Source organism: Calonectris borealis, chromosome 20 (genome assembly GCF_964195595.1).
Source record: "Calonectris borealis chromosome 20, bCalBor7.hap1.2, whole genome shotgun sequence".
Classification (NCBI taxonomy): domain Eukaryota; kingdom Metazoa; phylum Chordata; class Aves; order Procellariiformes; family Procellariidae; genus Calonectris; species Calonectris borealis.
Window position 1 is genome coordinate 9449328 of NC_134331.1, and position 15302 is coordinate 9464629.

Here is a 15302-nt window from a genome sequence, read left to right on the forward strand (position 1 = left end):
CGTGGCCTCTCACACAAAGCAGTCAGCTCTGGAGGGTCTTAACAGAGCAGAAATATAAAAAGTTGCTTGTTGGCTTGAGAGTTCCTCTCATGCCTCTTTGTGGTTCTTTTTCAGCAGTGTCCTTACCGGCCCTTGCTTGGTGGACTGCCTCTGGGACAAAACATGCCTGGTAATCTTGTGATGGGCAGGATGGAGAAACTTGGGTATTTGGGGCCTCATAATGGACTCACAAATCTTTCACCTTGATAGCTCCTGCAGATCCAGGGGTCTGGCTGGCCTTGCTTTAGCTGCTTTATGATTTAGGTGAAACAAATTGCTTAGGTCTCTGGACTGCAAGTCCTACTGCTGTCTTACTGCCAACTCTGAACCCACGTGATGGTATGAACAGCTGAATTATTTGACTCTTTAATACTGTCCCTGATGGGAATCTCACCTACTGAAATGGAAATCAGGTAACTGGTGGAGGTCTCTGGCCACAATGCAAATAACAGATTTGGATGTTTTTCCTTTGCTGACTTGTCTGGCAGTTTGGAGCTGCTGGTTCTTACCCCTGCATGGTGGTGTACTGTCTAAGCATAAACTCATCCCTCCTTTTTTTTTTTTTTTTTTTCATGTAGGATCACTACGACTGGGGCTTGCGTGCAATCAAGTCAGTGCTAGTTGTCGCTGGCTCCCTCAAACGAGATGACCCAGAGCGACCTGAAGACCAGGTTCTGATGCGCTCACTTCGTGACTTTAACATCCCCAAGATTGTGACCGATGATGTGCCGGTGTTTATGGGGCTGATTGGGGATCTTTTCCCTGCGCTGGATGTGCCTCGGAAGCGTGACCTGAATTTTGAGTCGTTTGTGAGGCAGGCTGTACTGGACCTCCGGCTGCAGGCTGAAGACAACTTTGTGCTCAAAGTAAGACCAAGCGATCTTCTTCTATACCTACACCACTATCAAATCATTTGGGTTTTCTCAACCATCTTTGCTTCTACAAAGAGGGCTCTGCACAATATTCCCCTTGCAGGCACACCTTGATGGAGGACAGAGTCAGCTATGCTGGGTCTGATGCAGTTGCACCCGCCCCTAAAGCCAGCACTGGTTCAGTCCCTGAGTTTACAAAGGGGCTAACTCTTGTAGGCTCATGAAAGTGTGGCCTCTGGAGAGCAGAGCCTCATTGGCTGATGGCTGTCAGATTTAAAGAGTTCTGGAGGTTTGTCTGCAGGCCGAGGATTTCACCCATCGCGATTAGAGCGGCTAGAGCAAACTCAAATCTGTTTGTGTCTCTGAGTCACATCTTTCTAAATAAGAGGCCCAACGGGAGCTATTTTGTAGATCTGAACTTCAGATTGGCATCTTGGTCTAAAATTTGGGAGTGTTTTTTCTCAGGTGGTGCAGCTGGAGGAGCTGCTGACGGTCCGGCACTCTGTCTTTGTGGTCGGTAACGCAGGCACGGGCAAGTCTCAGGTGATGAGATCCCTGAACAAGACTTACCAGATAATGAAGCGACGTCCTGTCTGGACAGACCTCAACCCGAAGGCAGTCACCAATGATGAGCTTTTTGGCATCATTAACCCAGCAACAAGAGAATGGAAAGATGGTAAATATCTTTTCATGCCTGAATCTGTAGATAAAGAAGGATATTTTTAATTAACTTCCTGAGCAGCAGCAGGATGACTGGTTCTTTGTATGCAGGTCTGAAAGCCCAGGCGCTTGTCTGCTGCTCACAGCCATGTGAGAGTTTGTTGCTGAAAGGATACATAAGATGTTTTAGCTTTTTGATCTTCAAATGGGAAGTATAGCATAAACCTGCTTTATCCTATTGCCATAAGAATAATTATCATGTCCATTAATACCAACACTCACCAGTTCCTAAACGGGGCAGGCAGTTTTTCGGGGTTGGCTGGACCGGTGATGGAAGAGAGTTCCCTCCTGCCCTGTGGTGTGCACTGGGACCCCCCAAAATGTGCCAGGCCCAGGTTTCCATAGCTGGTAGCACACCTTAAAGGCAGCAGCCTTAAAGTGGTGTTTTTCCACTTAATACTGCTGCCCGATCTCTGTAGTACACCAGCATTTGCCAGTCTGTTGGTCCTGCATTGCTCCTGAGGAAAATAAGATGAGCATTTAAAACTTGCTGAAAGGTTACAGAAATCTGGAGTGAAAAAGTTCGTTTGTGACTAATAAGTAAAGGCAGCTTTGATTTACGTGTGCGGCTGGTTTGGGAGGTGCGGGGGAGGTAAGGAAAGACGTTGCCATAAATCACCCTTGGCCAGAAGTCTGCCAGGAGATCAGCTGCCACCCACCTCCCCTGGCCCCCCCACTCACCCCTCATGACCTCCTGCTTTGCTCCTATGCCAGGGTTAATTTCTTTTTAATTGTAATTAGGGACCCTAAATCAAAGTGACAGAGGGAAGTGCAGGATACAGCCTGAACTCTGCAGACTGGCTGCAGCAGTGACCGCAGATTGAGGACTGTGGATGGCACCGAACAGCAGGAGGGACATTTTACGGGTGGCTGTCCAGTGGTTTCTGGCCTGTGATGTTTCAAGGGAGCTTATGGGACTCCTCCCTGAGGTTTCAAGGCAGATATTTTCTGCATTAACCATTCCTGAAAATTTTGTTTCTTGTTGTCAAAGACAAGCAATCTTCACCACAGCCTAACAAGAGATGATGTGTTCCCTTATGAATCAGCCCCTTTTCCCGTTTTCATCCTGTCACTCCTTTCATTATCAGGGGTTGAAAAGGTTATACATGTTAGGTGGTAAAAGGTCCCACAAGGGAATCCTAAAAGTGTTCTTTGTAGAACCAAACTCTTCTTTTAAATCCCAAGTCGGCTCCGTGGTCTGGGTGCACATGGTTAGGAGAAAGGCACTTTTCTCTCTCCTGCTGTCATGGTGTATATGAGGGAAGCATTGATGCTCTGAGACTGTAGCTATTTCTGATACTAATGATGTTGGAGCAGTTTCCAAGGCATGTGTCCAAGGCAGAGTGCCTCTTCCATGAGTCGAGGCAGAACCAGTGAAGTGGTTTTTTTTTTGACCCGATCTCAGAATTGGGATACCTGTTTCAGGTGAGCTGTTCTGCATTTGTTGTGCACAAGCTTTGTCTTCAGTCATACAATGCCACTAGCTGTTCCTGACTTGGATCACAAAGAAATAGCTTGTCCTGGAGAAAAAAAAGTGTGCTTGTCACAATTCACCGGAAAAGAGGCTTTTTTTTAATGTTTGCCTGATGTTTTTTCATGAAGACCAGTATCTCCCTAGGTATTTTCACGTGTAGAGGAGAGCAATAGTTTTGTGCAGTTTTCATTTGCTCTGCAGTACTGCTGCTCTGTTCTCAGCCTTCTTGCTCCTTTTAACATTCATTATTTACTCCCCTCGAGACACTGTATCCTCTCAGTCTCCTTGATTTTACTCACATTTTGTTCTGTCATTCAATGTCATTCTGTGCTTGTTCTCCCCTCAATCTCACTAAAGCCATGACCCAGCGTTTAATGCATCTTGATTTCCCTGATATACTTCGAGCCACAAAAAAACATTTATAAGAATTTCCAAGGCATATTCAGATGGTTTTCTCTGCATTGTGTAATTCATGCCTTCTTTTGCCTCTGAGTATCTGCTCTTAACTTTTCTTATCCCTTATGATTCTTGGTGGGAATGAAGCTCGTGTGTAGGTCTGCAGTCATTTTCAGTGCTGGTAACTGATAATGTTTTTTTTTTTCTTCAAAACAGACTAGACCCATATTGTGATATAGTAGTATTTATGTACAGGTGCATAAAGTTTTGAATGCTTAAGAGGAAAACATTAATTAGGATAATTTTTAGTAAGTTGCGAGAGAAAACTGTTAGAGCAGGTGGCAAATTCAGTGTTCATCAACATATTCCTGTCACCCTCCCAGGACTGTTTTCATCAATCATGCGAGAGCTGGCCAACATCACACATGATGGTCCCAAGTGGATGGTACTAGATGGAGATATTGATCCGATGTGGATTGAATCTCTTAATACTGTGATGGATGATAATAAGGTAATGAATATAAGCTAAAGAAGCAGGTATTCCTTGACTGCGTGGTGTGATTCAGCCTAGGAGAAATGCAGATGCTAAAATAACACCTCCTAGAATAATGCAATTGTGTTTCTTCAGATATACCAAACAATATTGCATAAAGAAAATGGTGCATGAGGGAAATAGCTCAAAGCATGTTTTCATTGGAATTTCCCTTTCCTGAAGAGTCAGGCTCATGAATAACTGCAACTATCCTGATCATAACTTCAGGTCCTTTAAAAATAGAGTGGGGTCATAATCCTACACCTTTTTTCCCCACCCTAAGGGAGTGCTGTTGATTCTGGATCGTGGAAGACAGAAGGTTTGTTCTACTACCTGTTAGAAAACAGCTGCTTTGCCTTGAGGAACTGGGCTGACAGCAACCAAGCTTTTTAGTGCAAAGTGCAGAAGGCTTTTCATTCCTATTCCTGGGGAAGATGTTAGTCTGTCTGTCTGTCTGCCACATGTAGGTACTGACTCTGGCAAGCAATGAGAGAATCCCTCTGAACCCAACGATGCGGCTGGTCTTTGAGATCAGCCACCTGCGCACAGCCACCCCAGCGACAGTGTCCAGAGCGGGTGAGTCCTACCCTGATTTTGCATGGACCAGGTAGGATTCTAGTGCCATTAACCAGTCTTCTGTTGGCCAGCTTGGTCCCTCTTGAAAGTTCCCAACGTGGGATCACAGCTGCCTTTGGTAGACAGGGTAGGTTCCTGAAGCACATGGACAAACTGAGGATCCTGACCCCAAATCCATGCGGGGAGCTGTCATCACCTTGCAGATTTACCCAGAGCTCCCTGACTGTTGATGGGTGATCATGGCTTCAGCATTGCCAAGAGCGCTCCTGTTGTGCAAAGCTCTATCCCAAAGAGCTCCTGGTCTTCTGGAGAAGTGCATGAAGTATGGCAGAAGGGAATGAAGGTGTCCCCTCTTTTCACACATGGGGAAATGGGGCCCAGAGCAATAGCATGACTCAGGCAAGGCCAATTTGGGGCAGGGTCAGGAAAGGTGTCCTGGTTTCCTGAGTTAAGTCTCTTCACTGTTAATGTTTCTACTCCTCAGTGGGGCAGGAGGAAGGGGTAGGTACCCCAGGCGTATTTAACAGGATTTTAGTTGTGTGAAAGCAGCTGAGAAATTCTGCTGGAGAAAAGGAATAGTCTCTGCTGTGTCCTTACTATATGTTCTCTCTTACCCTGGGCCTAAAGGGATCCTGTACATCAACCCATCGGATCTGGGCTGGAATCCCCCAGTAAGCAGCTGGATTGACAGGCGAGAGATCCAGTCCGAAAGAGCCAACCTAACCATTTTGTTTGATAAGTACCTGCCAATTTGCCTGGACACCCTCAGAACAAGGTACCATCTGAAGAGTGATTGTATCTCCGCTGGCGAGGGTAGCGGGGACACTCGCCGCTTTCCAGACCAGCTGTGCTGTGCTGGGGTTGTGCTGCATGTGGTATGGGTGGCTGGTTTCCTCCTTGCCCCTGAGGTCCCTGAACATCATTGGCTTAAGCTAAGAGAAGAAATGGGGTGAGGTGGGGCAGCTGACACTCCTGCCCATCCTTTGTTGGTCAGATCTGGTTTTCATCTGGTTTTCATTGGATTTTGATTTGATTGTTCCTGTACTTCTTGTACCAGTTCTGTATCTCTTGGAAAGGAAATCCAGGAGACCCTAAAGAGAAAGTCTTTTCAGTCTCCTGAAGTGTCAGGCTAGACCTGAGTTCACTCCACAAGTAATTTTTCAGTAAAGTAGATTTCAGACCGCTCCTGAAGGAGTTTTCAGTATGCAGCATGGAAGGTGGAGAGAGCAGATCCTCTTTTATCCTCTCCCCACTTCTTTTCCTGCCCCTCAGTGATGAGAAGGAAGTTGGTGTTTGTGGGAGAGGGTGGGATTGCTCTACGAGCTGTTCTCTCTTGAATTTCTTTCCTGATGCATTTGAACAAAATTAAGTCAGTCTGTGTGGACATCCAGCCTGGTCATGTTTCATGGTTGGACATCAACCCAATGAACATGAAGAATTTGGATATTTGGAAGGGTCCTGGTGCTCCTTGGCTTCAGTTAGCTTCAAAGCGGTACGCACAGAGAAGTCATGTGGTTCTTGCTTATCATTATGGGAGACAGCTCTCTTACTCATACTGTGACGAGGACTGGCCAAAGTAGAGTCCCAAAAAACTTTAGTAAGGGAGCTTCTCCCATCCTCTGCTTGCTTCCCATAGTTCCACCGTCATTTAAAAAAAAAAAAAAAAAAAAAAATCAGTGTACAATTGAGCATGGGAGTTGTCAACCACAATGGGGATGTGTCAGAAGGGGCTGCATTAGTGAAAGCAGTGGTCTTTAGAAGTAGGAGTTAGGCATCTTACTAGGGAGCTACTCCCTGACCAAGCTGTTAATGGCTGTTGGCAGCAAAGTCCATCGGACATTTCTCACTCTATTCGCTGAACATTGTGTCAGGCCGTGAAATCCATGGGATTAGCTGCAGGCAGTCCTGAGCTGAATATTTTGGTAGCTTGCTTAATTCAGAAATTGTAGAACCAACCTTTCAAATAGCTATAATTACTTTATGGAGGACTTCAGTGCTGCTGCAGTATTAGTTTGGAATTCTGTAAGTATAGCTTAAATGAATGTAAAATGGCAAGATGAAAGGGTTTACTTTATTACTCCTCTATTTGACCGCTTTTGAACTCATCGTGTTCACAGGAAATCATTGCCTTTAGCAAGTCTTCCATTTTACTTCTTTCAAGAGGATCAAAGTTTTAAAATGCTTGAAACTTCTGATTACTGTTATTACTTGTATATGTGCCGGTGCCAGCAGGTCCGAAGGAGAGAATGGGTGTTCTCTTTATTGCTGTACCCGGGAATAAGACACACGCTGCTGACTAGTAAAATGCTAATATTTTGAAAAAGCATTTCTAGGCTTGCTTTCCTGGGTTGTGAGCGACTGTGTTGCTGGACCCAATTATATTTACTGTGCTTTCAATTTCTATCCCTTAGATTTAAGAAGATTATTCCCATTCCTGAGCAGAGTATGGTTCAGATGTTGTGCTACCTCCTTGAATGCCTCCTCACGGAGGAGAACACACCTCCTGACTGTCCCAAGGAGCTTTATGAACTTTACTTTGTCTTTGCTGCTGTCTGGGCCTTTGGTGGATCAATGTTTCAAGACCAGGTAAGAAGGAAGATGCCACTTCAGCATCTTTTACACAGGCCTTTTCTTTGTTCTTTCTTTATACTTTCCTACACAGAGTGCTATATCAGTAATGCTGTTTTCCTGGGGCCCTCATATAGAATCATAGGATCATAGAATAATTTGGGTTGGAAGGGACCTTTAAAGGTCATCTAGTCCAACCCCCCTGCCATGGGCAGGGACATCTTCAACTACATCAGGTTGCTCAGAGCCCCATCCAACCTGACCTTGAATGTTTCCAGGGATGGGGCATCTACCACTTCTCTGGGCAACCTGTGCCAGTGTTTCACACCCTCATTGTAAAAAATTTCTTCCTTATATCTAGCCTAAATCTACCCTCTTTTAGTTTAAAACCATTCTCCCTTGTCCTGTTGCAACAGACCCTGCTAAAAAGTTTGTCCCCATCTTTCTTATAAGCCCCCTTTAAGTACTGAAAGGCTGCAATAAGGTCTCCCCAGAGCCTTCTCTTCTTCAGGCTGAATCACCCCAACTGTCTCAGACTTTTTTCGTAGGAGAGGCATTCCATCCCCCTGATCATTGATATAGGTGATAATAAACTAGAAACCTGCGTGCAACAATTCCTTTTGCGAAAGATCTCGTTATCCAGGGTGTAACACCAGAGAACAGCTGAGGGGTCCAGTGATAAAGGTGGAGGGATGTTTGCTTATGCAGAGACATTTCACTGGGGAGAAACATTAGCTTAATTTATAGAGGCCTGTGGATGTGCATAATGTGATCAAATGTGATGTGATCAAATCAAGACTGACTTACCATACGAACATATCAGTGGAGCGGTCTTTTAGCCATCTGACTGTGCAGGTAGATGTTGCGCTATAAAACACAAACCCGCCGGTGCTTTGTCACCACTGACTTCTATTAAACATAGATGGATGTTAAGAATTGTCTGTCCGCGATTTCTGATAGAAGTACGTAAGAAAGAGGGGTGGTCAGCAGGGCAGGATGGGCTTTGGGGATTATGTGCTTCCACTTAAGTGGAAGTAGACAGTGGCTCTGCTCTTTGAAATACTCTTTGCTGGGAGCATGCTGACGAGGTTGAGATTGATGGTTGTAGGCACTCAGCTTGAACTCCACTCCAGGCAGCCAGCTGTTGGGTCGTCTCTGGCATGAACTGCTGGGCTTAGTCAAGCTGTTGGTGGATGGATGTCCACACCCAACACTGTAGTGCTGGACGGCACAATCTAGAGACCAAGATCTTCTTGAGCCAGGAAGATTAATCAGGCCATGGTTCACTAGTGGTGTCTCTGACGTTCAAAGCACGCTCATGTCCGAGAGGCAGTGGAAGACAGGGCACTACTCTCCATGCTGCTTCCCACAGTACATCTATCCTATGGATTAATTGCAGCTGTCAGCCTCTGAATCCATCAGCTTGCATTAGACAAGATGGGTGTGATCTCTTACATGGTGATATTATTATAGGACAGTTTTCTCAAGGTCAGCATTTGATACTGCACATTTTCAGCCCCCTTTCAGGTCCCCCTTAGAACATAGGAGAAGCACAGACATTTCCATCTGGGCTGAAACACAGCTGCTTTGGTGGGAGCTGTAGCATGTGAACGACAGGGATCTTGAGAAGGATCTTCTCCAAATATGCCTGGGGGAAGCAGCGTTGTGCTGCTGCCTCTGACCTCCCTGTTCTCTGCCTCTCCCCGATATCTTGTGCACAGGAGAGGAGAAATGGGCATTTCCTCTCGCCACCGTGCCCCGTTCTGCCCTGTTTCCTGGCCGCATGTCTCAGCTCGGCACAGCAGGGCTGTCTCTTGATTTCCAAGTAATTGGAAAAACTGCTGCTGTTTTACAACTTCCAACTGTTAACAGTAATAATGGCCAAGAAGACAGTGGGCTGTGTGTCAGATGTGGGCTGCTGCCAATGCTGCCAACATTGGGGCCACCCTTGGCTCCGTTCCATGGTTTTGTGCCTGTGCTTGCAGAACGGCTTTCCACCCTCTGTTGGCATTGGTGTTTCCAGATTGATGGCTCTGCAAGCTGGAGATTTTTAATGTGACTGGTTCAGAGGCAGGCAGAAGAAACCTGAGGCACTTGTAGGGGGGTCTAAGAGCACATGTGGCACCTGAAGGCCTAGGTTTTCAGCAAGTGGCACAGGGAGGAACGTGAGAAGCCAAAAAGCCTGTGGGTGGAAGTACATTTGGCATCTGCTGGAGCTGCTCACTCTGGTTCTGTCCAATCCCTGCTGGGAACCTGTCCTGTGGTTGCATCTCCTGGTCAGAGGATACCTCATCCCCAGGTGTAAAGCATGTTGTCCTGATGTGTGGGTCTGCCCAGTGACAGGACACTGCTGTCGAGGGCTCAGAGATCCATATCTGGTCTCTGGTGGGCTTGTGTCAAGCTTTGTGTTGTCTGGAGTATGTGGGAGGTCTCTCCATGGACCTGATACCAGAGATCCTTCCCCAGCTTGGGTGGAGGCATTGCCATTCTCAGGGGCTGCTTAAGTGCTCACTGGGGTCTCTTTGTGTTTTTTGCATATGCCTCAATGCTAGACCAACAACATCTGCTGGACTCCTCACATTTGCTTCATGCCAAGGAGCAGATACTTCAGGAAGTGATAAACAACACAGGTCAAGCTCAGCTTGGCGCTCACTTGGTGCCATCATGCCACAAGGCCGTTGAATGACCTGTGAGAGACCAGCTTTCTTGGTCCTTGTGGAGGACTTAACCCTCCATTTCCTATGTGTCAGCTGGGAAATACTCAGCCCTAGCGTTGTCAGTGCAGGGTGACTTTAAAAAAAAAAAAAGCACAACAAAGCCTGGGAAGCACTGCTTCTCCTTGCTTCAACAGTGCAAGCTGCTGTCTAATTACAGGAGCTTATAGGTCCTTGAGCAAGTCAGCTGGAGTGTGGTCGTGTGGCAGATGGACACCGATTTCCCTGCACCATAGCAGAGTCCGTCCCTGGCATCGCAGGCTTTGCTGCCTGATGCCTGGCCCCCCCGAGAGTGGTGGCCTTGGTGCAGCAGGCTCTTGCTGGACTGCTGTGCGGGTTGCAGGAGGAGCTGAGCCGTGCGGGCACAGCATCCCTCTGGGAGGTTTGACTTTGAGGCTGGACTGTGCGTTATTGCTTGTGATGCTCTGTAAATGTCAGAGCTGAGAGTGCAAGGATACATCAGTCCGAGCGAGGGGAAGCCTGATGAAAAATGATCCAATATAAAATCTGTTTATTGCTCTCCATTGAAGGTGCCCTTCGTGCTGACCTTTTGCTGCTGAAATGTCAGGAGAAACAGTCTGGAAGGCTTCCCACTACTCTGCGCTTGTTGGTGGGTAGTGGGGCCCCTCTATAAAAACAAATGATAGATTTGCCATTTCCAGGCTCTGAAATTAGTGGAAATCCATGTGGGGTTTTTATTAAGGAAGCAGTTTGAGTTTGACATTGTTCTGGCAATAGAGCCAGGGCTGGAGCGGCTCCACTTAACTGCTTGGTTAGGGAGGGCGGGCAGCCCATCACAATGCAGCTGCAGGCAGTTTGCCTGCGCAGGGGTAAGGGCACCCTAGTGAGAAAGCTTTTAGCAGCGATGCACATCCCTCTCCGCTGCAGGCTACTCTGCTGCTGGCACCGAGGAGTTATAACAACAGGAGAATGGAGAATTACAGTTATTCTGCCTCTCTGAATAGCACGAGACTGCAAAATTGTGGATACTAATAACGTGTTTTTCAAATTCTCTGGTCTTTTGATGGATGGTGGCTCAGGAGACTTTACAGAGGACACTCGGTTCAGTTCAGCTTCAAACCCAGGTTTCCTGATGGAGGCTTAGCAGTCTATGGACAATGTGTTGGCAGTCCCACCTGGGCTTCTGGCCTGGGAAAGCACATCAAATGGCTATGGGAGGGAGAGACCTGCAGATGCCCCAGGAAGAAACTGTGCTGTTAAAACTGGCTAAATTATGCATCTGGTACTTCACAGGCATCTTTTTAACAACACTTTTCCCCTCCTTCCCCCCCCCACTTCTCCCCAGGGCAGAAGGCTGTAGTCCCCGTTGTCTGCATGGGAAGGCATTCAGGTGGACTGACTAGCCCAATGTCATACAGGAGATCTGGGGCAGGGGAGAGGACCAAGCACATTTTGCAAGTCCTGACCCAGCACCTAAAACAAAACTGTCACCCCAGCTCTTGAAAAAATTCAGATGCTCCAAAATCTCTATGCATAGAAAGATACGATGGGGAAGGACAAGAAAGCGAGTGCTTCCAGGGCGATATGGCAGTGCAGAAACACAGCAGAGTCAAAGGGGCACGGCCATAGAATCATAGAATCATTTAGGTTGGAAAAGACCTTTAAGATCATCGAGTCCAACTATAAACCTAACACTGCCAAGTCCACCACTAAACCATGTCCCTAAATGCTACATCTACACGTCTTTTAAATACCCCCTGGGATGGTGACTCAACCGCTTCCCTGGGCAGCCTGTTCCAATGCCTAATAACCCTTTCAGTGAAGAAATTTTTCCCAATATCCAATCTAAACCTCCCCTGGCGCAACTTGAGGCTATTTCCTCTTGTCCTCTCACTTGTTACTTGGGAGAAGAGACCAACACCCACCTTGCCACAACCTCCTTTCAGGTAGTTGTAGAGCGCGATGAGGTCTCCCCTGAGCCTCCTTTTCTCCAGACTAAACAACCCCAGTTCCCTCAACCGCTTCTCATAAGGCTTGCTCTCTAGACTCTTCACCAGCTTCGTTGCCTTTCTCTGGACACGCTCCAGCACCTCAATGTCCTTCTTGTAGAGAAGAGCCCAAAACTGAACACAGTATCTGAGGTGTGGCCTCACTAGTGCCAAGTACAGGGGGACAATCACTTCCCTAGTCCTGCGAGGTCTCTCTCTGGTGCTTTGATACACTGGTGTCTGCAATCCTGCTTCTCCAAAACATTGTGGCTTGAAAAGAGGCCAGAAAACAACAACTAAGTATTAATGAGTGGTATGATTTATGAGGAGAGGCTTTAGTATGCATGCTTTGACTAACCATGACCACAGATGTAGACGGATGTTGTGTCCTTGTCTGTTGGAAGAAGTAGGCACCAAGAATCAATCAAGCAGTCTGTTTAGTCATAGACACGTATTTCTCTTTTTCAAATTGATCCATCTATCTAATCGCAGACATACCAAGAGTGATCAACACAGAGGATGAATTATTTAGGTGAATAAATAGGATTGATGAGAAGAAATGAAGAAAATGAAAAATTAGGCTTAATAATAGGAAAAAGGATAAGATCGTTATGCTGTGGAATATATTTTAAGCACCAATCCCACTCTGGTGGACTGGGGTAGATAACATCTCTATCACTAATGAATTTCTCCAGATGAGCATATTTTTTCCACTTTTTATCTTGCAGCTTGTGGACTACAGAGTGAAGTTCAGCAAGTGGTGGGTGGCAGAATTCAAGACTATCAAGTTCCCCTCTCAGGGCACAGTCTTTGACTTTTACATCGATCCAGAAACAAAGAAGTTTGAGCCTTGGTCTAAACTTATTCCCCAGTTTCAATTTGATCCAGAAACACCATTACAGGTATGTGAACCCTTGCATGCTTTTTGTCTGGGAGGAATACATGCATTTTAGTGACTGTACGTGGGCATTTCAATGAAGTCTCATTAAAGGTCAAGCACTTCGTAGTAACAATGGCATTCTTTATGAGGTACAACTAAATTACCCATCTTTCTTTACTGTGCTTTGACTGTGAAGACACATCCTCCATCCATCTTCTAAATAGGAGTGATGTACATGGGGGCAGGCTCAGAGCCACTCCAGTGACCCAGGAGCTGGTGTGCCCAGGGTGCAGGACGGGAGGTGCATGACGCGGGGTACATTTGGCCAAGGAGTGCAGCCTGCAGGATGTGAGACAATGTAGTGACAAAGTCCACGAGACACCATGTCGTAATCCTGTGCCTGGCTGAAAATAGAGATTTTTTTAATGATCTGGACAAAGAATGAGTTTTTGCAGGTAGTGAATTGCGTTTGCCAGCTACGCTTTTCTTTCCTTTTTAAGTGCTACAAGTGAGCAGATGACTTGTAAAAATTGTTACCGTTTTAGCAAAATGTGTTTGCAGGGAGATCCAGATGCTGACCCCAGCATCTGGCTGTCAAGGTTTCATCTGTACAGACAGATTGATTATTACGGCTGGCAGCAGCGTATCGTTCCCTTCCTAGTGCAACCTAGAAACTGGGGTCACCTCACTCATTCCTGGCTCTCCCAATTTTACTTCTCCCCAGAACATGGCTGTGGGGTTGTGGCAAGGATGGGGACTCTTACCTGCTTGTTATGCCCCTTTCAGGCTTGCCTGGTGCCCACCACTGAGACGGTCCGTGTGCGGTACTTCATGGACAGGCTCCTGGAGCGCCAGCGCCCAGTGATGCTGGTGGGCAATGCCGGCACGGGGAAGTCTGTGCTGGTGGGAGACAAACTCTCCTCACTGGACACGGATGCGTATGTGGTGAAGAAGGTCCCGTTTAACTACTACACCACCTCTGCCATGCTGCAAGGTAAGGCAATGGCTGAGCCACAGGACTTCTAGCTGGCAGGTTACCGAATTCCCGGGGCATCTGGCGGGGTTTGGAGCAGGATGTGCACTGTGGCACTCAGGAGAAGACCTGTGGGTGAGCTGCCCATGTCATTGGTGGGCATTGCACTGACACCTGCAGACTCTTAAATCCCACTGTGAAACTCTCAGGTCAGCACACCCCTGGTTTTGTGGAAGATGACATTTTCCAACATGAGGATTTAAATTCTGAACATCACGGCTCCGGTTCAGGGCTGTGCCAAAGCACATGCTTAAATCGGCTGCTGTTTTGTACAGCACGCAGTTCGTACTTGACTTGAGGTGTGTCTTTAATATGCTTGAATTTAAGCCCGTGCTGAACAGGATGGGTTTCTTGGCTAGGATCCAAACTGTCTTCAGGGTGCAATGACAGGAACTGCATCCCAATTAGCAGTGAGGATGGTGCTAATGGATATGTGCAGGCTGTAAGCCAGGGCTGCCTGTTCCTGGTGCTGTCCTCCACGTCCTGCCACAGCCTGATGTGGAGCAGGTCCCCCATCTCCCCAGGGGGCACAGGGCTTGCTGACCTTGGAGGCCTCAGAGCCCCAGGGAATTGCTGGCTCTGGGGAAGCCCATAGGAATGTTGCTGATGGGGATTTTGGCACATCAGTGAAAAATAAACTTTGGGACCAAGATGAGGTCAGTTTTGCTGTATAGTCTCTTCAGAGGCAAAGAAAAAATAGGGAATCCTTGAAAAGTTGCTCATTTTGGAACGATGTTTTCACTTTGAGTTGATGTAGAGATAAAATAACTTTTTACATGTATTTATTAGGCAGGAATGAAACAACCTGGTTTGTTTTGAGTGAATAACAGCTGTGGGTAAAGCAAAATGCTTCCTTTATATAGCTTGGTTTGACCGAAATGGCCTGAAATGCTTTTGCTCCCCCAGCCTTATACAGGATCACCATGCGTGAAGCATCGGTGAGACCAAGGATTTAACCTTCACCGTCTGGGTTGTTCCTGGCCAAGCAGTGCTGGGTGGGGACATGCTCATAGCCCAGATCGATGCCGAAGGCAGTAAACACCTGGGCTTCGTCCATGTTCTGCCAGGTTCCCAACACTGCAAACGTTTTAAAAGAGGTGTCGGAGCTTAAAATTGCCCTCTGGGACTGATCTGCTTGCAGAGAGGTGACAGCACAGGTTCAGCCCATGCTGTGTAACTTGGGGCTGTGTCATGGTGCCAACATCAGAGCTTTCTGGGGCAGGTTTGCAGAGTTTCTGGGCCTGCAGGTGCCCACCCTTCCAGGCTCTCCTGCCTGTGCTGACCAGCCCCATGGGATGGTGCCTGTGCCTCTGCCCACAGTGTGAATGCAAATTATTTTGGTTACATGTCCTTCAAGCAAAAAAATAGGTAAAATCCCACCTTTTGGCCAGTCTTGCAGCCCTGAGTGGTGTGACGGTTGGTGCCTCTTTTCCTTTCCTCCCTGTATGGGGTGTCCATGAAATGCCCTTGAGCTGGTAAATGGGCTGAGCTGTCTGTCTGTCTGCCCAGCTGCCTGGGTTGGGGAATGCACCCTCATTTATCTCCATCT

The 15302-nt window shown here is 47.1% G+C and overlaps 1 protein-coding gene across 1 annotated transcript in view; it reads left to right on the plus strand.

Moving 5' to 3' along the window:
* Positions 1-15302, plus strand: part of DNAH9 (dynein axonemal heavy chain 9) — a 182891-nt gene that overhangs the window by 22271 nt on the left and 145318 nt on the right. The window contains exons 16-23 of the mRNA XM_075169769.1: positions 618-905; positions 1377-1587; positions 3885-4012; positions 4501-4609; positions 5237-5384; positions 7021-7195; positions 12569-12742; positions 13507-13714. Of these exons, the coding sequence (XP_075025870.1) occupies positions 618-905; positions 1377-1587; positions 3885-4012; positions 4501-4609; positions 5237-5384; positions 7021-7195; positions 12569-12742; positions 13507-13714 (1441 nt within the window). The remainder of the gene's footprint in view (positions 1-617; positions 906-1376; positions 1588-3884; positions 4013-4500; positions 4610-5236; positions 5385-7020; positions 7196-12568; positions 12743-13506; positions 13715-15302) is intronic.